We start from the raw sequence: 27,579 nt of genomic DNA on the forward strand, positions 1-27,579 counted from the left end.
AAAACGAGCAGTTATTATGACTTTAGCACATAAACGCCGCCAATGATCTCAGTCTTAACTTCGGATTATGCGTTAGGATTTGAGTCCGAATCTTCACCCCTGTATGTTCCTCGTTCAAACTACCGGGAGCACGTCAATGATCATAGTCTGAGTTGATTTTTTTTTTATTTATTTGATCATTGGGATTTTAACAGCTATGGGGTCATTCATCCCTCGAAATAGTCTGAGTTGAACGAGATACTCAGCCTCTTGTCTATCTAAGGGCCAATGTTCACAATACAATCATGCGAAGGAGAAAAAAACAACTACAACCAAACGTTTGTCGAAAAAACACTTCCATGTTTCGTTTAATCATTACACCTTTTCGGGTATTTTAGGTTTTTACTGTTTCGTTAACTCACGTTATTGATTCTTAAAATTACGGTTTTTTCGGCTGATTTTCTTCTTGTTTTTTTATTAATTAATATCAAAATGAGTTCTATACTCTTAACATTTTTTTCATTTTTTTACCACTGTTTTCCAGATGTTTTTTCTTCTTTTTTATTTACTTTTTGCTGTTATTTTATAATTTATGTAACAGTTTATTTTTTTATTATAACAAACAACATTAGGAATTACTTTTACTGTTTTTTTCTTTTTGTTTTTTTTTAATTTACTTTAAATACTCAACACCGCTACCAGCGCTCTTGCTTCCTTTCTTCATTCGTTTGTCTTGTTTTGCGTTACGGTTATTCTTGGAGTTAAAAAAAAAAACATTACTATGACATTTTTAACATCTGTGAATTCTTTGATAACCATTATCCGTTGTTCATTTTTTTTTCTATATCTTTTATTTAAGCACTCCTTCTTGCTTGAGGCGAAGAACGATGGTAGCAGTGTTTGTTTGTGTTTTTTTTTTCGTGATGTTCATGTTTGAGGGGTTGTGTTTTGTTTGCATGTTTATAGACTTCACCTGTCTGTCAGTATGTGGGTCTCTGCGTGTGTGTGTGTGTTAGTATTTCTTCGTGTTATGAATGGGTGCCTACGGTTTGTTCTTTTCACTGAAACAGCACCGCTGGTTTGTTGTTACCAAAATAAAGAATTATTTTGCCTTTTTCTAAACAAAAAATTTAAAAAAGATTATTAAAAAAGTGTTTTTTTATTTCATGAGAAATTCATCGGATGCTTTTGTTTTTCTAAATAGCTTTTATCCGTCTCGTCACGCCGCTGTTTTGCTTGGTGGTCAAAACTTGATGGTTCCTTGGGTATAAAATGAAGCTTCTCTACCTACCAAGTACAATTTCTGTTTTTCGCCAAACCTACTATGAATGGCGGTTGAAAATGCTTGTTTTACCAGGTGTTTTTGCGCTCATCTGTGACCTTGTTTTGTGGATGCGGATTGTTCTTCTTCCTACATGTGTTTATGATGAAAGAGTAGAAACGTTAGTATGACGTTATTCGTTAAATTGTTTTTTTTTTAAGTTTTGCTGCATAGTGTCGGAATACTGTTATAATGTGTATGTTTTTAACGTTTCTACGGCTACTACGATTTACACACATTGGATGAATCCTCAACCACATTATTTATTGGTTAATAAAATTTTCAATATGTACGTTTGTGTTTTGTTTTCAACAGGCAGTGATTATCAATTAACGTTTACTCATTATTCTGCGTACCGATCTGATCTAGTGGGCTATGAACCAGGTTGAATTGGCTCCGATAAATTCCACATGAACAGATGTGAGGTTAAAAATCAGAAAAAAAACATAGATTGGTTTCAAGCCTAGAAGAAATTGGAAAGTAAAATAAGAAAAAAAAATTATAAATACGTATTTCAATGCTGATTTCTTTCTGGATGTTTGTGTAAGTGTATCTGTGTGTATGTGTTTCTCTCAGTTGTTTCTTGTGGTGATTATTTTTGTTCGCTAAAAACTGACATTAAAAACACAGGAATTCTTCCAAGTCTGGTTTTCGTTTTCTAACATGTGTTAATCCTATTCGTTTGTTGTTTTCTGCTCTCTGTTACTCACTGTGTATCGCTCTCTTTCGGTATCAGTCGTTCAGACTCTAGACTTCCGCTTCCGCTTGATGTCTGTGCTGTTATGTTTGTTTTGGCTGCCTTCGTTCCGTTGACGATTTGCCATTTTCTTCTGTTGTTCTTTTGTTTTCCTTGTACTTCTTTCTTTCCGTTTGGTTTTGGTTTAACAAACATCTAACTCTAACGTTTTTATTTATGTTGCTGAATTTTTAACGTGTGTCGCGTATGCTCGTTTGAATTTTTATACTTGTTTTGCTTTTGTTCAATGTGAATGTGACTGTGTGTACCAGGTTCCTAAGTTCGGCTTGTCCGCTAGTTAGTCTCGTAGTTTGTATCTGGTTCATCTGGAATCAACTCAACCGAAAATCTCGAGATTACAAGCAACAAAATTTTTCCAATCTGTTTCGATCAGATTTGAAATATTACCGAAACGATTATGAAGTGGTATGCCGTAAACAATGTCCACTCTACTTTCAGAAGAAACGGACCCTTCAGCTGCCTTCAGTAAAAAAAAATCATTCAAGAAGCAGTAGATATGGATTGAATATTCTTAGCAAGAAAATACAAGTGTGTTTTGATGATAATTGCAGTCAAACCAACAGCTATTGTTTTTATCAACCTGTGTGAATAAACGAACGAAAAAAAAAATCGTCCCTTCAACCGAAAGTTTGGGCTATTACGTAACCTATCTATTGCTCTCATCTGTGTCAACGCAGCTGTGTTGTTGTTTAATTGTTTCCTTTTCACTTGTAGGTGTGTTTTTGTTTTCGGGTCTTCGGTGTCGTCAATCAGGGCGTCTTTAATTGTTGTTGTTGTTGTGTCTTCTTGTGGTGTTTCACTATGCAGAAATAACTGATTTTTTCTTTGTAGGATGATGATTCTAGGGGAGTCTTGGTTCCCTTTGACATTTCGTTTCCTTTTAGTAACGGGGGGGCATTCGCTTGTTTTTTGAGTGTTTCTTTCTTTCTATTGTTTGTACCTTATGCGATGCGGGTGTGTTGTTTTTGGTTGCTAATTTTTGCCTCTAAATTGGTATGAGATTGTTTTGTTAATTTTTTGTTGCTCGTTTTTTTTCTTGATAGTCCTATACTTTTTTATGCTTGGTTTTTTTTTCTTTTCTTGCGTATATGTATGCCTATGTTTGAATGTGTTTGTGTAGGTGTGGTATATAATGTAGTATTCGTTTGTTGGACGCTCACACTTGCAATATAATTTGGTTAACCTCCTTTTCCTGCTTTTGTTAAATGATAGTTTTGTTTAGTTGTTTGCTTTACACATTTAATACATGGTTAATTGTTATGTTTACTTGTTCGGTTAAAGTTTACTTCTTAGATGCAGTATTTGCTTTGCAACGTTTGCTCATTTTTCGGTTTAACAATGTCACATCAACCCTTCGTTTCGTTTTACGTTTATTATTTTCTGTTGGGTGTGTTCATTTTTTTTTGGTTGTTGCTCGTTTCGTTTACAAAAATTTAAATAATTTCTCTACAACATATGGGTAATGATCAGTGATTTTCTTTTGCCAAAACCCTCTGTTTCCATAATATCATCCGTTCCGATTGTTTATTTTTTCTTTACAGGGAAGATCATTGTAAGCGTAAATGATCACTTTGACTCACAGTTGTGATCAGCTATGTTTTGTGTCTGATTTTAGCCGTTCGAAATTAGAAACAAATCAGTGGTGTGTAAGAGAATTTTGTGAGAAACAACGTTAACCGAAAACTGCTTGAGTGCTGCTGCGAATAACTTGAGCTTCCAAATCGTACGGCTGCGCATCCTTCCCAAAGATTTAACACACTCTCTCTCTCTCTATCTGTTGTCAAACTCAAACCTTTCGCTATACATAGATTTTTATTCTGTTTTATTCTTCTGTTACTTTTTTTTATTGTTAATTTCTAATAACTGTTTTTTCCGTACAAATATATAAAAAACAACTTTTTCTTCTTTTGGTTTTGCTTTTTGTTCACGTTTCAAATTTGCGATTGGTTTTTTCATTTTCTCTTTTTGTTTTTTGATTTCCTTTTTAGTACGTGAAGGTTTGTTACTCTACAGCTTCTCTCGCGTCGCTTTCTCTCTGTTTAAATATGCTAATTATCGATGTTAGGTGATGTTTTTTTCTGCTTTCTCTCGCGTGTCAGTGTGGAAGTGTTTGTTTAAACTTTTTTTTGGTTTGTTCTTAATTTTGCTTGGAAGTGTTTGTGTTCGAGTGTGAGTTTGTGTGGTTGAGCTTAAATGTTTTTCAAGGTATGATTTTTAAATATTTCCTAGTGTGTTTTGTTTTGCGTGTTACTTAACTCTGTTATTCGTTCACGTTATTTTTGTTTTACTTTCCTTAGGTTATGTTTAATTTCTACGTTAGTTCCACTTTTTTTTAAACAGTTTGTTAGTAAAAAGGGAGGTTTTCATATAAAATGAACTTACAAATAAATCAACTGCAACCACATTCGCTATCTCTCTGTCACTTTCGTTTTTTCTTTGTTCACGTTTTTTTATCTCCGAATTCTCCTGCGTTTTGACTCGTTTGTTTTCTTTTATTTTGCTATGTTTCAGTTAGTTACAATTTTAATAACTATATTACAGATACACAGATTTTTGTTACCGTTCCTGTTTTTGTTGAAAAAACCTAAACTAAAAACAATGTATTGCGATTGGTTATGAAATCTTTGTTTTTCTCTTTTACTTGTTTTGTTTTTTTGTTTCGTCTAAAGTTGTAATATTTTTATCGTTATTTTTGATTTTTTTTTATGAATTATCTTGCATCGACAGTATTGTTTTTATTCATAGTTTGGATAAAAAATTCACTTGTTCACTTTCCAGTTTAATTAAAATATTTTATTTATCTAATGTTAGTTTTATCCTTGTTTAATTATTGTTAATGCCATGTTTACCTTGCTTTCAGGATATTCAAACAGAAAAGATTAAAGTCGTTTACAAGTTGAGTTTACTAATTGCGCTCTTCGGGTTATCCATTCTCCTCTCTGTTCTGCTAGATTGTTCGTCTGTGTTGTGTTTTCTTTCTGTTTGTTACACGTCGTATGCTTGCATAGGTCCTAGTTGAATGATTCGCCGCTAGTAGTAGATGATTTTCCGTTCGTCGATGATGTCTGGCACAGCGTCTGCAGGGTGGTAGTGCTGCGGAATTCTTCGTTCGACGCGTTGTTGTTGGTGGTGCTGCTGCCGCCTTTCTAACTGGGTTGGGCTACCACAGTCGAAGCAGTCAAACAACACACTTGAGCAGTAATCGTACGGGTAATAGTAATAGAACGAGCAGCAGTAATGTCCCCGATACAGGTGCTCACAGAACCGGCAAATATTGCAGTGCGATTGCGGAAGAAGCGTCGTAGTTGTCGTTTTCGTCGCTGTTCTCGCCGAGTTCATCGCCGTAGCCCACTCTCATCGCTATACACACTCGCCGTTGTCGTCGAAGCGGTCGCAACCGTTCATGAACAGATCGTCGTTCAAGTCGTCCGTATCGATCAGCGTATCGTTGATGCAAACGTGAGGTGGAACGCTAACCGGAGGCAGAGGAGCGGGCGGAATCTGCATCGTATCGTTGTTGCTGATACCGTGCAGACTACCGAGTGGACTTCCGCCGCCCTGCAGGTGCCGTCTGCTGGAACCCAAACCTAAAATATCAAATGCATGTTAGATAGGGATAAAATTTGCTCAACAAGTGACAGATTATAAAAACAGCATTCAAAGTAGTAGGCTTAGCCCGGAAATCAAAAGCGAAACGAGAAAAACAATAAACAATAAACAGATCAATATTTACTTATACCGGTTGCGCTAGTGGTCGAATCGTAGTGGGCGGCGTTCCTATGCAGCCCCAGCTGTCTGTGATGTCTGCGTTTTCTTTTTCGATGACAGAGAGTGCAGAGGAGACAGATTAGGAACGAGGCGGCGGCTATGCAGGATACTATCAGAGCGCCGTGATCCTCTTCGGGGACCATGATGATGCCTGTGCGGGTTAAAGGTGTTCGATTTTCGATTCCGGAGTCATTAGAAAGTGGGCCATTCGGTAAGGAAGCGCATGTTTTCGAGTTCGAGAGTTGATGTTAGTTGAGTTGATTGAAAAAGAAAAGTTAGTACTCAGGCATAGGCTTATTTTTCCAATCGATGTTAGTGTTTTTCTTGGTAGATAAGTTAGGTGAGTTTGGTTAATTTAATTGATTGGTTAGCGTAGCGTGTTAGAGTTGTTATTCGAAGAAAAAAGATCAACGTAGAAAAAAAGCTTCCGAAATATATGTGAAAATGATAAAAATCAATCGCTAGTTTTTCACATGATCTCAGTTTGCAACCAGAAAAGTTTAAAACAGTGAATTGGAAAACCTTTTTTTAAATGCAATGTTGCGAAAAGTACACGTTCTCAGGATTGATATTAATATTGATTCCCTCTCTCCAACCAGATGTTGTTATTTGAGTACCCCAGTAGCCAAATTATAAGTGAGGTTTGACTTGAAAAAAAGCTATTAACAAAGCATGTAAATTAACCCTAAACCGCTCTTAAGTGTCACTATGACACTATCGGAAGTTTGGGGGCTTGGAACTTTATTCGGGGGCATTCAAATAAAAAAAAATCCTCGGGTACCCTTTATGAATCTTTGAAATCTTTAATTTTGTGTTATTACTTTTTTATGGACGCACCCCGATAGCCCAGGAAAAAAACTCCCTAATCAGACCTTGAGACTCCTCGCTTAATACCGTTATATCTTTCTAGTTTCTCATCCGATTTTTACAAGATTATAGTTTTGAAAACATCGTAATGTAACTCAAATATGTTTCTCAGACATTTTTCATCTTCCGTTTTAAAAGTCTGCGGTATGCTCAAAAAAATTTCACTTAATGTCCAAGAAAGCTGTAGTTAGAAGCTATTCCTTGCACATAAGGATATATTTTTAAGAAATAATTTAAGATCATGACCACAAAAAATGTAAAAAGTGGTGCAAAAACCGTATTTTTAAATAAATGAATCGTCAAAATTGTCAAGGTTGAATAGAGAATTGAAAAGTTGACGTAATTTGGCACAATTTCGCATCCTTTGATTTTTGAAATGCGGAACACGATCTAGGTAGGCTGTGCTCTAAAGTGACGGGAGTATTTGTTTTCGTGCAAGATAATTTCGTTTTTTTTTTTGCAAAATAAATTGGAATTATAGATAAAAATTTAATATCAAGTTTTAAAGAAGTATCAGATTTTTTTTTTCCCATTTGATTGTCCCCCGGATCTAGTGGAAAGCAGGGACATCATCGAATCCTAATTTCCAATGTCTAATGCCAAGCTGAAGCCAGAGGATTTCAAAGATAGCCACGGACCAGAATGACTAAAAAGATGGAGCAAGATCCTTCTTCAAGTGACAACGACATCATCAAATTTAACCTTCGAGATTGGAACTGAGAGATCCGGAATCGAAAATGCAGAATAAGTATAGTTTTTTTTTTCATGGGAGGGGGCGGGGGCGTTGGGGTTGAAAGAGATTTTTGTCTAAACAGTTAGAATATGATGGGGTAAAAGTATGACCTTAATGCTATCCTGTTTTTAGAAAACTTTACAGTTGTTAAAAAAAACAAGAACAGCATTTGATTGCTTAACTTTTTATCTCTCTTCTAAAAAATTATGAAGATAATCGATCGAAACGTACTCTTACCCCACCTCTGCACAGTGGTTTAAAACTCGAAAAACGTGATCATGGGCTTTTTTAAGGCTTAAATGTCAAAAAAGCTTTATGACATGTTCTACAATGTTTCATTGTTTTAAAATGCGCATATTTTATTGTAAATTATTTCCTGATCAATTCACCTATAAGTGAGATAATTTTTATATTTTTTGTATTTATTATTTTACCTCCATGACGTGTAAATCATCAAATTTAAAAAAAACTTTATTGAAGACGTCAAAGTTCTATCTTTTGAAACAACTTGTATCAAAGACATTTTTCCAAAAAAGAGTTGTGACAATTGTAAAACTACACAACTTCGTTGAAGGTGTCAAGTCACTATTTTGAAGTTGAAGGGTACTTTTTGGGTGATTTCTTTTTAAAATTGCTTGTTTTCATTGTTCAATATCTCTGAAAGTTGCTAACATATCAAAACTAGAATAAATGCATTAGAATGGCAAATCTTTCAATTTTCATGAACATATAGTTTCATTTGTACGCATGACGTTTAACTACTAAAATAACTTAACTGAAAGATTTTTTACATAGATTTTCCATCGAGTTAAAAAAATTTTTTTCGCCAGATTCCTTATTTTGTTTGAAATCCCATACATATCGTTCGAAGTTTCATAACTATTTTTGACCCTGCGTATACACGGCTCTGTCGATTTAGGTTAAGTGCAATGTTATACCTTTTCATCTACCTATCTTGCTTATAGCCTACTGAGATGTTCATAACAGTCATCGCATCTCGAAACTATCATCGTAACTCTGAGCTTGCTGAGTTTAACGTAGACAAAAATTGAAACTCATCTTGAGCGATACATTTTACATACAGTTTTCGCAACATTGCCATCAAGTTTTTCCAATACACCAAATTATGATAAAGTCATGAGTGTGTGTGTGGTTTTGTACTAGTGTTTCACATAGATAATATATCGATTATAATATTTATATATTTGAATATTCATGAGTCAAACGCATGGTTCAGTTGGTAATAATATAATATGCACAAAAACGAAATGAACAACGGAAGAAACCGAAGAAATATATTTTTGTAATGAAAATAAAGAAATTTTGAAACTAAACTGTACTCTAAGGAAATCGTACATGAACTAGCTTTTTTTTGTTCGTTTAACAAAAAAACTCCGCAATGGTTAGCTACTAAAGAAAAATTTATCTGGATACGATCAAACCAAGCTACGAAACACAGTTAAAAAGCGTTGCGAACGGCACTTGATCGGTGTTTTTTTTTTTGTAAATCTGATTGATAGATGCCCTACGGCACTAAATATATCTCTTTTTATTTCTGTATATTTTATTTTCGAATGAATTCATGCATTCTAGGAGACAACTTAACAACTTTTGAAAAAAAAAACCAAGTGCTCAACTTTTGGTTATTTAAAAAAAGAAAGTCTGTTACAAATTTGAGCAACAACCTTTTCGATCTGTTTGTAAATAGCAGATAGCAAGTCATTTCGAGTAAAAAAATCTTAACTATGCTTTCAACTATTTCGTTTCAGATTTCAAGCTCTGTTTCTACATTCCTGGATCCAAATCTCAAGAATATTTCTGAACATCTCAGCTAATAAAGAGTAAAATTTCAAAGTTTTTGAACGTTTTTTTACAAACGATTGGTAAGTATTGAGATCTTTCAGAAGCCAAAACTACGTTAAAAATGTGTGCGTGTGTGTAAGTCGCTCTAAAGCTGCAAACAACATGTAGATATAGGTGGTATTGGTTAAGTAAATTCTAGTAGAAGCAACTGTTAGGGTGTGTGATTTTTTTTTCCTAAATCGTTACAGTGCACTAGTTAGAGAGATAAAGCTAATGTTAGAAAAAACGGTGCAGAAATAGAAACTCACTTGTTAGATTGTTCGAAAGGGGAATGCAAACTGTTTCGGTTTTTTCGCGGGAGCAGGCTCTTCGTTTTTTTTAATGTTTTTTTGGAATGTGAATTATTAAGATGATAGACTTGTGTTGGGATGATTACTGGTGATGGTACAAGCGGTTTTTTTGTTCGAGGAAGAAATTTTTCTTCGTGTCTTAGAGCATGCAGAATTATGGTGCGCGCAATCATCAACAGCAAATAACAACAAGGACATTAGGTAGAGAACGCGAGCATTATCCAATTGGGTAAAAGTAGGTATTTGGAGAGAAAATCTCAACTGAGGTCTTACGTATATCGTATCTTGAGTGAGGGCCGATTAGTTGAGTTGAGTTTTGTTGGTGTCTTGGTAGTTGGTGTTTCATTGAGTTGATTGTTTTATTCATTTTTTGCATTGCTGGTGCACACTTAAATCGAAAGTGTAAATTACGAGTATTTGCTTATCTGTCTCCCCAGACGTGTTTAGTTTCGAGTAACACATTTATAAATATGTAGGTGTGTACGATTAAGAGATAGTAGTGGTGGAATTGTAGCAATTGTAGTGTAAAATCCAGCAAAGAGCCGCCAGAATATAGTGATACACAGTAGGATTGGAAATTGAAGTTGCTTCACCTTGATTTGTTTTGGTTTTTTTAGAGATAGAGGGAGTCCGTGGATGTTTAAAAGAGTCAGGTGGTTGATTTTTTTGTTGTCGTTTGAAATTTTTTGTTGTGGGAAAATTTTAAAACGGGAGTTTGAAGATTTAAAGAATCATCGCAAGACAGTTTATACATGTAGATTTTTAAAATAGAAGAAAACAAGAAAGAAGACGAAAGAAAACAGAGGTTAAAGGTAAGTATTTTTCATTCAGTTGGTTTTGCAGATGGAGAAAAACATTTAAGTTTGTGAAGTCGAATGCAGAATACAGCTGAAGGTACGGAAAACTAAAACTAAACATGGAAATCTCTGAACGGAAATGGTTTGTTATTTTTCACAGTATTTGGTAGAACTTAAAAAAAATTAAAATAGGTAATCGTGTAATGGAAATATAGGAGTCATACACTTATTTCCGTAGTTGCAGAAATATTTACATGAAAACGACCATTCCCAGTAGCTTCTATTTTGTTCCAATTTTCGATTGTAATTGTGCGGGTTATAGTATTTCTCACTTATTAGTACTTAATTTTTGTTTAACACTTTGACACATTTGGTAAACTTAGTTTTGGAAGTTAAAAGCTGATTAAAATTTACTTTTCATCACGTTGGACAAAAATCTAAGCTGAAACAGTTGAGACTTAAAAGCGGTTGCCAGATCAGAAGTTTTCCATTACCACAGCCTTTGGGAAATGATTCGAGTTCTGGCCTACTATGAGGATTTTTTTTTGACAGATCTGCTTTGGAACCTTTATACAGCCAACATGGAACTTCGAAAGCATGCATTGAGGTTAATCACTAGGCTTGTCCAAAGTGTCATTCAAACCTCTTTCTTCTGGGAGTATTGATAAGCAATAACAAGTGAGAAAACTGGACGTTAGTTCTGAGTTAGAAGGATTAGTTTTGCGAGACTGCGGTTTGTGTACAAAGGCAAATCGGGACTAATTTTTATTTGAAGTATTTTTCGAGTTGCTTCACATGACTTTGTTGGTCAGTTACCGGTAGTCGACAAAAGAATGATGGGCAGAGGTATACTCGGGATAAGCTGCTGGTTTTGAACAATCAGTTGTAGTTTGGACTGAGACAAAAAACTGAGGATCTACTGGATAGTTTTTTTAGTTGTTGGAATTTTTTTTCTAAAGAAAGCCATAACCAGAAAAAGTTGAACAGAAATGCTACTATTGTTTCGAAGTAACGCATAAATAGAAAAGGCGCGAAATCGCTGAGGACTGAAAATTCACTACTTGCTTGCGGCTAGATTTTTGGTTTCTTGTCAAATTTGTTTTTTTCCCCTCTCTGGTAAAGATGATAAACTCTTTTGTTCGACGAAACCGATTCGAGTTCGAGATAATCTATAGAGAACTGATAAAATACTTGAAATAAAAAGAAATTATACTGCGAAAAAATGAACTGAAATCCGTTCGACTCACTCACGACTCACAGTGCATTTCATCGCTATTGTCCGCTGCGCCACAGTTCTTGACACCGTCGCACCGCAGCCGCTCCGAGATGCAGTAGCCGGACTTCTGGCACTGGAAATGGTAGGTGGACTCGCACAGCAGCGAGATTGTGGAACTCGGCCCAGCCGGAGAATCCTGCACCTCGGTCCAAATTATTCGGAAACCCTAAAGGAGGAAGGATAAAGCGATTAGCATTACGATCGTTTGATGGCAGAATTTCAAACCACATACCTGTGCACCAATGGCCTTGTCCGCACTGGTGAAACTTATTCGTGCGGTTTGGCCTTGGGTTACGTACTGCCACGTGGCATCGGCGGGCTTTTCACCACATATTTCTATGGGCGGCATGTCCGAATCGGGCGAAAGCCACAACCGCATGACAGCTGCTGCACAGCCCCGAGCTGAGAAAAAAATATTTTACACCGTTAAAATCGAAAATACCCTTTCCTAATAATCAAGGTCACTCACTTGCAGGTTCTCCTTCGACGGCGAAGAAATCGTAGTTGATCAGAATTTTGTAACCGATACGTGCCGTGATGTACCAGTTGCAGGCACGGGACGCCAGGCCTTTGCTCGGTGCGTCATAGTTCGCTGGGAAGTTCGGTGACGTTACGATACCCGAGTCCTCACCCGAGTAGTTTCCACCACAATCTCCGAATACCGATTTGGCCGTCTCGAAGATGTAGCGAGCCTTGAAGCCACTGGCGACGCTCTCCTGATCCGTGTGCAGTACCACTCGTATTCCGACCGCACCTCTAGGACTCTCCACCGGTCCCGGAGCCGTGAAGCTACAATACCGGCCCAAGAATCGATCCGTTCCATCCCGATACAGCACGTACATCTCCAGCCAGTCCTCGAAACAAACCGAAGCGCCGTAAGCCCCGTACGTTGTATTCGCTCCATCGGCCTTCACCTTGAAGTGATCGAACACGATCGTGACCTGCTCGTTGGGGGTCGCCAGAAAAACGTACGAGCAGTTCGTTTCCGAGGGATAATTCGACGGGTACCGAGGGCTATTGAACTCGCCCTTCTTCCTCGAAGTGCTCCGGTACGTGAAGCTGCAGGTACCATCCGGGGCGGCCGTTCCCGGGATCTTGTACTCCGTCTCGAAGCTGTACTTCGCCTTGAAACCGCGGCCCTGATACTCGCCCGAGCTGAACACCATCACCAGCCGGGGCCCATCGCTGACAACTGCATGGGGAAGCTCGTTACCGCACAGCTCGTGATCGTACTTGTCGTACGCGTCCATCGTTTCCTGGCCCTTGAGGTACACCTTCAGGTAGCCGTCCGTGCAGTTGGATCTGGGGTTTGAAGAAATTTGGGTACGGTTAGTGGGGGATAATTTGAGTGAATTTATTCTTATTTTCTCAGATTAATCATCAAATTTGACTCCGAAAAGTTTAAACCTGTGTAAACCTTTAATTTTTCGATAGTTATTTTGTTAAATTTGTTAAAACTTACAGAATTGTCATTATTGACTGAAACGTGTATTTTTGGGTGGCAGCCAAAATAGCCGTGTCGAATTCCAAAAAAACCGACCATATGCATTTTTTAGATTGGTCGAAGAAAAATTTCAGCCAAATCGGACTTAGTTTAGAGGTGCGTCAATGAGCTCAAGGTTTCGATACTAAAATCGTACCCCTTTGGTGATTTTTAAGGGTTTTTTTTAAAGAATTCGGAAAAATCATTTTGATGTTGATGTCGAATGACTTAGAAATGACAACAATGAGAATGATAAAAACTCCCAGAATGGCCAAAAATCGAGAAATGAAAATTCACAAAATTATAGAAACCACATTAAATGACAAAAGTGCTTGCTATAAGGCTTGTCGTCGTGTAGCAGACTGCGAAAAGCCATGCAGAAGTCTATGAGTATTAGACTGGCCCATAACAAAAAAAATCCTTATATTCCACGCGGCACCCCCTAGGTTGGTGCCTTTAGGTGAAATAATGACTTTCTGAAAGTTTCAGGTCATTTGGCAGAAGCACGAGCTGGCGCAAAGGACTTGAAATTTGCATGGTGATTTTCGGTAAAATGTATGGAAAATCGACATACTTTCACTCTTTGTGTTCTAAAATATGTTCCCAGTATTCTAGAAAGCTCAGAATGTCAGGAATTGTAGTTTAAACTATGACAAACAAGTTTGTAAAATATTGTGACGCAATACGAGTTGACTGTGATGAATTATTTGCAATTGAATGTGTGGTTTTTAGCGCATTTCTTTTGATATATCGTGTACGGTGTATGGGCTTAATAATCGCACTAACTTGATCGCATAGTCACACAATGAGAATAACTAATAGATAGTTTGTGTCCTCCGCAAAGTTGCGAAAAAAGCTCTTACAAACATTATTGTGGAGCATTTAAACCTTCGAAGAGGAAGTTTTAATGGTTGTTGCATTGTCAAAAAAATCAAAACAAGAACTAAAAAAACATGTAAAAAGTATGAATGAATTCAAAAATGAGACGTTGAATGATTTAATTAATTCAGAGTCGCTTAAACTTTTCGATCGGTACTATATACAAAAAGGTTTTTTGACAATAGGTCCTGAGCATTGGAAGACTATCAAAGAATTCAACAAAGGGCAACAACGTATAAGCAGTTTAAAGGTAGTAAATGATACTGCAGAAAGAGGGGTCAAGCTTATTTCCCACTATAACAACTTCTCACCCACGGCGAAGCCGAAAAATAAATTATTTTGCAAATAATTAGTCATTATCGCAAAACTTACCAGAATCAAACAAAATCTTCATTGTTGAAAACTTTCAGGATCTAAGTTTAATATACTTGCTTGATTTGAATAAACAATTCTATTGATTACCAATGTAATATAAATGCCAAAAATTTTGAAGAAAGATCATTTAAACCAAAACTCTTTTTTTATTAAAAACAATGCAGCAGCTCATAGCTTTTCGAACCTTTCTGTCAACTTTTTGCAAAGATATTTGTTATGAAATAAGCTATAACATTGCCGAGAACACAAACTTCCTATCTGTTATTCTCATTGTGTGACAATGCGATCAAGTTATTACTATGAGTCCACCTATACACCGTTTACGATATATCGAAGAAATGCGAAAAAAAATCACACATTTAATTGCAAATAACACATTACAGTCAACTCGCATCACGTCAAAATCTTCTACAAACTTGTTTGTCATTGTTTAAACTACAATTCCTGAAATTCTGAGCTTTCTAGAATACTGGGAACATATTTTAGAACACAAAGAGTGAAAGTATGTCGATTTTCCATACCTTTTGCCGAAAATGTCCATACAAATTTCAAGTCCTTTGCGCCAGCTCGTGCTTCTGCCAAATGACCTGAAACTTTCAGAACGTCATTTTTTTCACCTAAATGCAGCAATCTAGAGGGTGCTGCGTTGAAAAAAATGTTTTATAAATCATCCCATACAAATTTGGGCCAGTCTAATGAGTATCTGCCTGCAGCTTTTCCTTCTTTGGTGGCTGCAATTCCCGTATCTTTTTGATAAAAGAGAAGACGATAGCTTCAGGTCTCTTGGATAAGTTCTTCAACATTTTCCGGATGCTTAAAACGTCAACGTACTGCTTCCAAAGCTCTATCTTTAGGCACCGCTGAAACCGCAACACGTTTTCCTTGTCGCTGAACCCACATACCCTGCTGGAGCTCTCAAAGCTTGTGATCAAAAGAGGCCACTCTTCGGCATTTCCAATAAAAGTGGGTAGCTCCTTGTTAAGCACATGCCGCGCCGCGATCTGACTCTGGTTTAATATTGAAAACCCAAAACTGCCTCCAACAGTTGTCGCTTAGGAACTGAATCCAACTCCACCGCCCACAGCACCATGTGAGCCACCAAAACTTGACAAGAACGCTGTTTCTTGAGCCCGTATCCAAGCATCACCTCAAGTCCACCACAGCAACTTCTGAAACCCGGCTGAAATGCCCCCAATTCTGGATTAAAGCCGACACCGCCGCTGCAGCAGTTGTTGCCGCTCCTCGAAATGCTTTCGCTCCATCTCCTGCGTGAGCATCTTCCCAAGCACCGTAGAAAGAGCCAACAGTCTAATCAATTCAAATAAAGACATGACCGTGATAAGGACTTATCGTCCCTTCGATGGTGCAGCTTCAGTAGTTTCAGTGCTTTGTGTATCCCACATGATGCCGAGAACCCGTTCATAATGCGGTCCTTCATCTTGATTCAAATGGATGAACTCTCTGGAGCCACCGTTTACACCCAGGCTTCGAAGATGTCTCAAATCCACCTCTTTTGCCTGCTTGATAGCTTCCTGTTCAGTTTCGAAGCTGTCATAGTAGACGTCGACATAATGACGGTGAGCTTGCTGAGGCTGCTGTTGCTGGATACCGAATAAAGAACAGCTGGGCTTTGAGGTTTTTGATGTATTGCGTCGAGCATAGAGAATTGGAAACGCCGAATCCATGACGAAAACGGAAAGATTATCATCTTGCGGGAACCGGAAAGAAATCTTTGCGCCTGCTTGTCTGCATCTTTGATAATAAGCTGATGGTACCTCTCTTTGATGTCACCTCCCACGGCAACTCGTCGCTCTCGAAACATGCCGATGACCGCCGGAAGTGATGCCAGTAGATCGAAGCCTTTGAGCAGGTATGTACTGAGAGAAACTCCTTGGAATTTGGCCGCTTTATCCCACACCAAGCGTACCTTATGTGGTTTCTTCGGATTCAGTACTACATTTAGCGGAAGATACCACACGGAAGAAAAGTTAGTATTCAACAGTTCAGTGGCAGTAACCTTTGGTCAGGTAGTATTCGATTTGTTGGTTTACAATCTGTCGCAGATCTGGCACTCGATTGAACCGTCGCTCAAGACTCCTCAGCCTATTCAACGCCATCGGATAGCTATCAGGAAAAAAGGGGTTCCTGTTTCGAAGCCGTCGCGGATATCGGGATGTCGAATTTCCTCCGACTGGATATGCTGCCCATGTTGTGAAGGCAAATCTTCCTGAGCGTACTGCGTCGTCATCAGATCGTGAAGCTCCCGATCATTTAAACTTCGAACCAGGCGGTGGTTAAAGTAGTGATGTTGTTGTTCCGATCTCAAATCGGGAGCTAAGATTGTCAAGACCGATGAGAACTCTGGGAACCTTCATCTTAGTGCTCGACAAAAAAAACCTCTGCTTAAGTGTCGATACTTTTCAACGATGTTTCCCTAACTCGTCTTCTGCAACGGCAGCTTCAGTTTTCCCGCGGTATGGGCAGATGACACTATACTTTCTTCGAGAATCTACCGAGGATATCAGCAAGTCGATTTTTTGTGCATTCTCTTCGTTTCGCTTGAAATTTCCTGTCCACTAGATGACAAGAAGTTTCGGAATACCCTTGACGCCAACGAATCAGCTAATGAGCTCTCAACGAGTGTTGTTGAAGCTCCTTCGCCAAGGAAAGCCAGCCATACCCGGTGTCTTTCAAACGCTGTTCGCTTTTCAATCAAACTTCAAACTGTTCCTTATTGTGCTATTGAGCTGAGCGAGCATAATTCTTCGGTTCCGGAACTGTTACACCATGCCGTTCGTTGTACGCCTCGGATCCGGCCATGAGCAACTTCGATTCGGCTGCAGCTTTCTTGAAGTAGGCTCCATGGGGATCATTCTGCTTCTCCACCCAGTTCTGGGTCTTGTCCGAACCAACATTCGGTTTTCGCGATTCAGCATCGCTTTTCGTTTCAAATTCCCACTTAAACCCGCTTTCAGTTCCTGGAACTGATCCCGCATTTGTTTTTAGTAGATCAGGAGATTCGCTAGTTCCAACTTTAACTGCTTCTTTTCTTGCCGAAGCTTTTGCGCTTTTTGTCTCTAGTGCAGCGCTCTTCTTTTTTCGTTGATAGAACGTTCATGCGCCAAACGTCTATCATGCATCACTTATTTCTTCTCCAGTTGCTGTTCGATCGCAGCCGTTTCCTGTTCCAGTAGATTCAGGGATTCTTGAAGGGATACTCGACCTTCTCGCGATCTTCCGGTGTCCGATCCAGCATAGCTCTAGCACTTCCTGTTCGTTTGGAAACAACTTTCCTGGCCGGTTTCCTTATTTTTGGAATGTGCAGCATATTATTGCATTTCTTGCAGTTCCAGGACACGTTCTTTACCACATCAAGGACACCTGCGCACCGATAGAGATTCCAAAAGCTGCACATGTCACACTGGACCAAGACAAGAATGACCAGAATGTATAAAATGATAAAAATGACAAAAAAAAACAAAAATGACAAATTTGACAAAAAGGAAATAGAAATGACAAGAATGAAAAAAGATGAGACAAATTTAAAAATTATGAGAAAATTAGAAAAATTATAAAAATGAAATATCCAACCTGCTAAAATGATGATAGTGTTGAAAATTTACAAAAAATAACAAATATTTACAAAAATTGACAAAAATTGCAAGAATATCAAAAAATATTAAATTACAAAATTAAAAGTAACGGTACTGGTAAAAAAAAATTATCAAAACTGTCATAATGCAATCATTTGTTATTGTAGATCAAATAGTTCACATTTGTTAAATTCACGTGTTTTGACCGATTTCATCTGAAAGAAATTTTGCGTTTAGTTTAAACATCAAACTTGATCATCACATCAAGATTTTTTTTTGTCAATATTGTCAAAACTGCCAAAATTGTTCAAATTGACAAAAATGTCAAAATTATCAAAATTGACAAAATAGATAAAATTGACGTCATTGTGAACACTGTCAAAATCGTCAAAATTGTCAAAATTATCAACATTGTTAAAATTGTCAAAAAAGGTCCCTAATAAAAAAGAAATTGCCAAATTAGTCAAAATTGTCAAATTGGTCAAATTTGTCAATAGTCGAAATTGTCAAAATAGAAAAAACTGTCAAATTTTTCGAATTCGTAAAATTTTCAAATTGGACAAGTTTGTCAAAATTGTCGAAATTGACAAAATTGTCAAAATTGACAAAACTGTCGAAATTTCAAGTTGTCGATTTTGTCAAAATTATCAAAATTATCGAAATAGAATAAATTTTCAAAATTTTTAAAATTGTTATGGTCAAATTTTTTTAAATTGTCAATATTTTCAAATTTTTTGAAATTGACAGAGCTGTCAAAATTGTTAAGATTTCAAAAACTGTCAAAATTGTGAAAATTGTCAAAATTGTCGAAATGGTCAAAACTGTCAAAATTATCAAAATTTTTAAAATTTTCAGAATTGTTCAAATTCGTAAAAAAATTTGAAACTTTTAACTTCTAAAATTGTCTAAGTTGTTAAAATTGACAGAACTGTCAAAATTGTCAAATGTGTCAAAATTGCCAAAAAAAAGAAAGAAATTTCGCGTTTGGTTTGTAATAGTGATTACTTCATACTTAATCAGGATTATTTTTCAAATTTTCATTCCATGTTCCAATTGAAATTAAAATTGAAGCTTATTTCAACATTTTAACCAAGTGAACTAACTTTAACTTTGTTTCAGAAAAAAAAACTACTAATTCCACAGCTTTCGAAACGCTCTGTTAAGAGCATGAGTCAGCAGTCGTGATTTACTCTCTTAGGCCAAACGTCTAGGAAAACCATTCCTGAACCCGCATTATCGAAATGCTTGATCCATTTGGTTGTTGTTGGTCATTCCTTCCGTTTGTTGATTCAACTGTGGAACTCACTAATGGAGCTAGATTCGGAAAGAGAAAGCCCACCTTCCACCTGAGAATGGTTCCGGGTAAGGTAAATAACTCGAGCCACCACGATTCCATCTAATCTATCTGTTTCTAGTTGATTAAGCTGTCATCTCGTCTCAAGCCTCCCCTTTTTGGGGGAATGGGGGTCTCACTAGTTTCACAGGAAAAGGTGTGCTTGTTAGTATTGTGGTTAATTCCGGGGAGAAAGGTCCTAATCTTAATTTATCGTTTTTTTTTGTTCTGCAAACCACTCATTCAGTGGATTGTGATTTTTCGATTATTTCTATGAGCTCCTAAACGGAGGTTTCTCGTTATAATTAACCGGAATTAGCAAATCGGCAGTTAATTCGAGAAAAACTAACGGAGATTTACTCTTATTTGGTGGCTTAATCTTGAGAAGGTCGTTTATGGTAATCTAGAATGTTAATAAATTGTACTTACTCTCCTTTGTGCTCTCCCTTCGGAATTTCGAATATAGAAAATTCCAACTTAACTCGTTCGAGGTTTTGAGCATCTTGCATACCGTAAACAAAATATCTGAAAGAAAGTTATCGAAACCGATCGTCAATATTATATTTTCTACACTCATTATTTAGTCAAGTATGTCAACTTACCTACAAACTACTTTTGGTATATACGGGAAAGGATAATTAGGCGAGTATACAAAACCGGTTGATTCTTTCTTCGATAATATTTTCTGATCACATTCGGAGCCTCGTATATGCATCCCGTCATTTTCTCCTGTTTGATTGGGAAAAAGAAAAAAGGTTTAACAAGTCTATCAAGATGATCAATAAAGCTCAGCAACTTACGAATAAAATCTAACTTAACGAAACTTTCACTAAATTCAAAAATTCCCTTAAAACCACGGTTTTGCGTGTTGGCGGTTCGTTGCAGTGTCGAAAAGTGCACGAAGAGATACTGCTCGCTCGAGTACAGCACCAGATTCCGCTGCTGGCCGCAGTAGGTGCCGACGACGGCCGACGTGTTGTCCGGACCGTCAAACACCCGGACGTAGTCGAACGGACAGCTGCAGGAAGAGAAGGGGGGAAGGAAAAATGTTTATCAGTATGTTGGACTTTGGTTCAAATGCAGCATTAGACTGAGTCGATTTGGGGTCATTTTTGAATTTCTCAAACGCTGGGTTCCTAGAAGCTTCCTTATAGTTCAAAACTCATCCATGATTTTTTGCAGAATTTTTAAGTTACGTTTAGATGAGTAAATTTTTACTTTTAGATTGAATTTTGCCTTTCTTACAGATTGGTATAGTTATCGGTTGATTTGGGAGATCGTTAGTTATGGCTTCGTTCTCGACGTTTTCGTGAAATTGAGCTGTATAATTAAAATGATTTTTATCTTTAAAAATAGATTTTTTCTTCTATCTATAAAAGAAAAAAAAGAACAAAATAGTTTGAAATTGACGACCAAAAATCCGAGCAATATCCGGACATTTTTTTTCAAAACCCAGAAATTACTCATCAATAATCGAGAAAATAAATTTGAAAAAAAAATTCGTCAAAACTCATCGACAGATTTTAAATTGTATTTTAGGCTTATTGGTTTTGGAGGTCCTAATTAAAAAAAGTTTACAACACATTTTGTTTTTTTGCTTGATTTTCCAAATGAAGTGAATTTTACATAATCTGGGCCTTTTTCAATGAATTTTTTAGAATTAAGAGCATTCGAGAAGTTTTCGGAAACAAGCATATTAAAAATGACAAAAATGAAAAATGCAAAAATGACAAAAATGACCAAAATTACAAAAATGACCAAAATGACAAAAATCCCAAAAATCACAAAAATGACCAAAATGAAACAAAATGACAAAGATGACAAAAATGACAAAAATGACAAAGATGACAAAAATGACAAAAATAACAAAAATGACAAAAATGGCACTAATGACAAAAATGATAAAAATGACAAAAATGACAAAAATGACACGAATGACAAAAATGACAAAAATAACAGAAATGACAAAAATGACAAAAATGACAAAAATGACAAAAATAATAAAAATGACAAAAATGACAAAAAATGACAATAATGAAAAAAATGATAAAAATGACAAAAATGACAAAAGTGATAAAAATGGCAAAGTGACAAAATCGACAGAAATGAAAAATGACAAAATGACACGAATGACAAAAATGACAAAAATGACACGAATGACAAAAATGACAAAAATGACAAAAAAAAAAACAAAAATGACAAAAATGACAAAAATGACAAAAATTACAAAAATCACATAATGACCAAAATGAAACAAAATGACAAATATGACAAAAATGACAAAAATAATAAAATTGAGAAAAATAATAAAAATGACAAAAATGACAAAAAATTACAATAATGACAAAAATTATAAAAATGACAAAAATGACAAAAATGACAAAAGTGACAAAAATGGCAAAATGACAAAATCGACACGATTGACAAAAATGACAAAAAAAAAAAACAAAAATGACAAAAATTACAAAAATGACAAAAATGACAAAAATGACAAAAATGACAAAAATGACAAAAAATGACAAAAAATGACAAAAATGACAAAAATGACAAAAAATGACAAAAAATGACAAAAATGACAAAAAATGACATAAATGACAAAAATGACAAAAATGACAAAAAATGACACAAATGACACAAATGACAAAAATAGCACAAATGACAAAAAGACAAAAATGATCTAAATGACAAAAATGACAAAAATGACACAAATGACAAAAAGACAAAAATGATCTAAATGACAAAAATGACAAAAATGACACAAATGTCACAAATGACAAAAATGACAAAAATGACGAAAACGACAAAAATTACAAAAATTATAAAAATGACAAAAATGACAATTATGACAAAAATGATTAAAATGACATTAATGACAAAAGTGACAAAAATGACAAAAATGACAAAAATGACCAAAATGACCAAAATGACAAAAATGACCAAAATGACAAAAATGACAAAAATGACAAAAATGACAAAAATGACAAAAATGACCAAAATGACAAAAATGACAAAAAGTGACAAAAACTACAAAAATTACAAAAATGACACAAATGACTTTAATGATAAAAATGGCAAAAATGACAAAATGACAGAAATGACAAAAATGACAAAAATGACAAAAAATGACAAAAAATGACAAAAATGACAAAAATGACAAAAATGACAAAAATGACAAAAATGACAAAAATGACAAAAATGACAAAAATGACAAAAATGACAAAAATGACAAAAATGACAAAAATGACAAAAATGACAAAAATGACAAAAATGACAAAAATGACAAAAATGACAAAAATGACAAAAATGACAAAAATGACAAAAATGACAAAAATGACAAAAATGACAAAAATGACAAAAATGACAAAAATGACAAAAAACAACAAAAACAACAAAAACAACAAAAACAACAAAAACAACAAAAACAACAAAAACAACAAAAACAACAAAAATGACAAAAATGACAAAAATAACGAAAATGACAAAAATGACAAAAATGACAAAAATGACAAAAATGACAAAAATGACAAAAATGACAAAAATGACAAAAATGACAAAAATGACAAAAATGACAAAAATGACAAAAATGACAAAAATGACAAAAATGACAAAAATGACAAAAATGACAAAAATGACAAAAATGACAAAAATGCAAAAATGACTAAAATGACAAAAATGACAAAAATGACAAAAATGACAAAAATGACAAAAATGACAAAAATGACAAAAATGACAAAAATGACAAAAATGACAAAAATGACAAAAATGACAAAAATGACAAAAATGACAAAAATGACAAAAATGACAAAAATGACAAAAATGACAAAAACAACAAAAATGACAAAAATGACAAAAATGACAAAAATGACAAAAATGACAAAAATGACAAAAATGACAAAAATGACAAAAATGACAAAAATTACAAAATTGACTAAAATGACAAAAATGACAAAAATGACAAAATCGGCATAAATGACAAAAATGACAAAATGACAAAATTGACAAATTTAACCAAAATGACAAAAATGAAAAAAATGACCAAAATGACAAAAATGACGAAAATGATTAAAATGAAAAAATTGACAAAAATGACAAAATGACAAAATTGACAAAGATGACAAAAATGACAAAAATAACCAAAATCACAAAAATGACAGAATTGATGAAAATGATCAAATTGATTAAAATGACAATAACGACAAAAATAACAAAAATGAAAAAATTGACAAACTTTATCAAATTATTAAAACTGAAAAAGTTAGTAATTTTGAGAAAATTGACAAAATTTGCACAATTGCTTTAAGTGACAATATTGAAGAAATTCATAAATGACCCCGAAAATGAGACTGAAAAATTGAAAGATTTGAGTGAATTAGATACTGGAAACTGTTATTAACGTATATTTATCTTCAGTACTTCAAACTTTAGTTTCCTGAACCAGGTCTGGTTTCGAAATGGATGAGAAAGTTTTATAAATTATTATGGACTCATATTTATTGATATTGATTTTTTATAATATACTCCAATCCCGAACATTCACTCTCTGGAGCCACCAACAAACAGAGATCGTCGTCAATTTTGCTTGCTAACAATTTTTGTCAAACACAGAATGACAGAAGTGTTATGCTTTATCAAAATCTGTAAAATCTGCTCTTCTACACGAACAAAATAACATAACATAAAATAACAAAATCTTCAGGTTCAATTCGATATTGGTCCAGATGGCCGCAAGTAATTGAACTGATAGCAATGTGAACTACAACAAACATGTTTTGTTCTACGTTTCAGAATCACCAGATCAGGTCATATCGTCATGGAATAATTGAAACAGAGCAACGAAAGATTCTTCCCATTTTCTCTTTTCCATCTCCGGCAAATGACATTTTCCGGCACGAGAAGCAGAACAGAGCAGAGAAGAAAGGTCCCGAAAAACCCAACCCTTGTCAGATTTCATTATTGCACTTTGGCACCAGCCAAGCGTCAGTCGGTGTGACACATCAAGATGTGTAACCAGTGTTTAATAAAGTTGTTTTTCTTGTTTTCTGGAAAGCTCCAACAGAGATCGCTCTGAGCTCCTCAAGCAAAACAGAAGAAAGGGGGCGGCGGAAGTGTTTCGAGTCTGTAAAAACCACACCGGAACAACAAACCCTAAAAGATTGTCCTTTACCAACCTACTCTCTCCTTTTGCCGGCCAACCCTCTAGTCAGCTTAATCGAGACAACAACAACTCATGGTTCGGCAAGAACAAGCAAATGAGAAGAAAACCGAAATGCCAGTGACACGTTTATTTTCTTATTCTTAACCCTTTTTCCGGTCCGTCGTCCGGGCGGCCTCTCTACCGCCTTTCCGGAAAATCCTGGCCACTTCCTGACGATGAACGTCTAACTGGCACGGCGAACAACCTTCACCCACTTCTCCGGCTGTGTGACATTGAGCTTTGAGAGGAGGGAAGACGTCGTTTGTTGGTTGGAGGCAGACGTCCTACCTAGGACACAGATTCATCTCTCCGGTCGTTGGTTGACATGGTTGACATTCCAGGTCCAAACAACTCAACTCTCGTCGACTCGACACAGGATTTTTCCCGGAACGTATTTCAATCTGTGCTTCCAGCACTAGTAGTGGCACTTTTCAACCCGAACCCTAAACTGGTGAACTGGTGCTTTGGTTTGGTAGTTTGGTTTCTTCCTAGACAGACAGACTGAGACGAGTTTCAATTGGGAGGAAGGCAGGTGGGGGATTTTTCTTAGATCTCAGGAAATGGATGCAAGGCGGTTGTTAGATGTTGCCATTCAAAATTCAGTACAAAAATTTGTTTCGTATACGTACATAGAGTGCTTTTGACGTAGAATTACGTCTTACGGCAACACTATAGGGGTGCAAATTGAAATTCGCGAACGAACTACGCGTCACGAAAACTTTCCAACTCAAGGACATCCTTTCCGAATAACATTTTGTATTGGCTGTGTGTTGGTACACCAATACCAATAAAGCGCAAATACGGATTGGTACTCGGAAAGTTATTAATACAACTGCCGAGCTGTGGCCTAGCTTCAGTCGTGTTCAAACTTTTAAGAAGAGCTGTTCGTGGCTGTCCCGGGTCTGGACACCACTTCCCCGGTCAAGGCCAAGCATCCGAAGCGTCTAATAAAGCCTGCTGTAGGAAAGAAAAGGTCAAAAGCCCACAAAACCACATCAACAAAGCCCAAGTTCAAAATTTTCTACATCTATGGGGTCAGCCAGCAACTTATCGAAAGCCAGAGTTGCTTTTGGAAACATTTTTATTTTTAATTTTCATGTCTCGGCAATGCGGCTCCGGCAAAACATCCGGGTTTCTGCGGAGGGTGGCCCAGGAAAACCTCCCGTGACTCCGGCGTATCTTTTGGATGCTCAAGCTGTTTTTCCGTCCCCTTCCGTGTGGTCGCGGTAGTGTGCTACGCTATCTGTTCATGAGACTAGATACTTTATCTCAGCCTAAAAATCAAGAGATTTTGCAAAAAAAGGGACCACTCTAACCAGCTGCAGCTGAATTTATAGTGAAAACAAAGCCTGCGTCAACCATCCGAAAGTGCTTGCATGCTCGGAATCAACAAAAATCGCCGCTTACTGTGACCATACAGGAGAGTGCCCAACAACCGAATGGAGTTCGCGCGCCGCAGTGGCTGACTTTTTATAACTTTCCAACTTGTGGAACACGATGGGTTTTTTGCTCGCTTGCATGGGTTTTTGGTTGCAGTCGCAAAGGTTTTTTTTGTTTCCCTCTTTTTCCCCAATCCTTCTATCATAACATGGACTGAGGGTCTACTGACAGTTAATAAGATTTTTGGAATCATAATTCTTTTCAAACTACTTTCATATTCAATTCCAAAAAGCTGATAACTGTCAGTTGACTCTCAATAGTCCGTGTAAATATAGAAATATAGGGGTACATACGGGAAAAACAAAAAAAAAACCTTGGTGACTGCAACCAAAAACCTCTGCAAACGAGCAGAAAATCATGTTCCACAAGTTGGAAAGTAATAAAAAGCCAGCCACTACGGCGCGCGAACTCCTTTCGTTTGTTGGGCTCTCTCCTAAATGGTCACAGGCGATTTTTGTTAAATGCGAGCCTTCGGCTCAGAGAGTGTGCGTCGAAGGAACTCTCGGATGGCTGATGGACGCTTTGTTTTTACTTTAAATAAAGTTGAAGCTGGTAGGAGTCCCTTTTCTTTCCTAGTCTCTTGAATTTTTTGACTGATAATATAGTCCCACGGGCGTTTCTTTCTGCAGTGACCACACGGGAGAATGCCTACAGAACGAATGAAACCCGCGCTTTGCATTCTCTGGCTTTTTAAAACCTTCTAGTTTGTGCAACACGATGGCTATTCTGGTTGTTTTGCAAGGTTTTTTTTTGTTTCTTCCATTTTCCTCTATTCTCTTGTGTAAAGTGAAAGCAGCGAGGGAATTTGATGCAGCTTGATTAATGGACAGAATTTTGTTTCGACATGACATGACAAAATGACGAAACGGCATGCAGGAAACAAAATGGCGAAAATATTCATGAGACGGTCAGAAGAGGACGAAAAACAAAAATTACGGCCTATATAGAACAGAATTGACAAATACATTCGTAATTCTACGATGACCATACCATAATACCTAAATGGTTCACATAGTTTGGATTGTTGTGAGTTGTGAGTTTACGACAAAAGCACAGTGGGTACCTACATAAATTTCTTCAATGTATGGAATCTGCATAAATGAGAGTTGATTTAGCATTTCAAAAGCTTACGCTAAAAACTTTATAAAATCCTACGAGACAGTTAGACATTTTCTTGATTTACTTGAAGTGACTAACTGTTTTTTAAAGCTTCCATGTTATTTTTTTTAGAAAATTTAAAGACCATGTGACACACGTATTATGTGAAGTAATAAAAGAAATATATTAAGTTTAGTTTATTAAGGCTAAAATGACAAAAACTATAAAAACGACTTGTGTATTTGTGTGTATTAAATAGTGTGGATTTTTTAACCCTTTGTTCTTGACGTTTTTGCGAAATTGAGCTGTTCAATTTAAATGATTTTAAACTTCAAAAAGTTTAAAATTTTTTTCTCCACAAACTACAAAAGAACGAGAAAAAAAACAAAATAGTTTAAAATTTTCTTTTTCTCAGTAAATAAAATATCATAAAAATGATCACTCCAAAAAACGTATCCATTTGGCTTCCAAGCAACATCCAGTAATCACTAATCAAGATGGCCAAAAATATGACGTCATATTTTTCATGACGT

The 27,579-nt window shown here is 36.2% G+C and overlaps 1 protein-coding gene across 7 annotated transcripts in view; it reads right to left on the bottom strand.

Annotated features, from left to right (window-relative positions):
• Positions 1-316: 316 nt before the first annotated feature.
• The window catches only part of LOC129747875 (tolloid-like protein 2), a 61,882-nt gene continuing 34,619 nt past the window's right edge, over positions 317-27,579 (bottom strand). For 2 of the 7 annotated variants that reach the window (XM_055742266.1, XM_055742257.1), the window contains 8 exons: positions 20,115-20,332; positions 19,917-20,043; positions 19,744-19,839; positions 12,121-12,953; positions 11,884-12,053; positions 11,634-11,817; positions 5,791-5,976; positions 317-5,644 (listed from right to left, as the gene is read on the bottom strand). In XM_055742266.1, the coding sequence (XP_055598241.1) occupies positions 5,418-5,644; positions 5,791-5,976; positions 11,634-11,817; positions 11,884-12,053; positions 12,121-12,953; positions 19,744-19,839; positions 19,917-20,043; positions 20,115-20,332 (2,041 nt within the window). In that variant the 3' untranslated portion in view covers positions 317-5,417. Of the gene's footprint in view, positions 5,645-5,790; positions 5,977-9,851; positions 10,172-11,622; positions 11,818-11,883; positions 12,054-12,120; positions 12,954-19,743; positions 19,840-19,916; positions 20,044-20,114; positions 20,333-27,579 lie in introns of those variants that run through there. The other 5 variants (XM_055742272.1, XM_055742289.1, XM_055742279.1 and 2 more) reach the window with 5 other exon arrangements.

This window comes from Uranotaenia lowii, chromosome 1 (assembly GCF_029784155.1).
Source record: "Uranotaenia lowii strain MFRU-FL chromosome 1, ASM2978415v1, whole genome shotgun sequence".
Lineage (NCBI taxonomy): Eukaryota > Metazoa > Arthropoda > Insecta > Diptera > Culicidae > Uranotaenia > Uranotaenia lowii.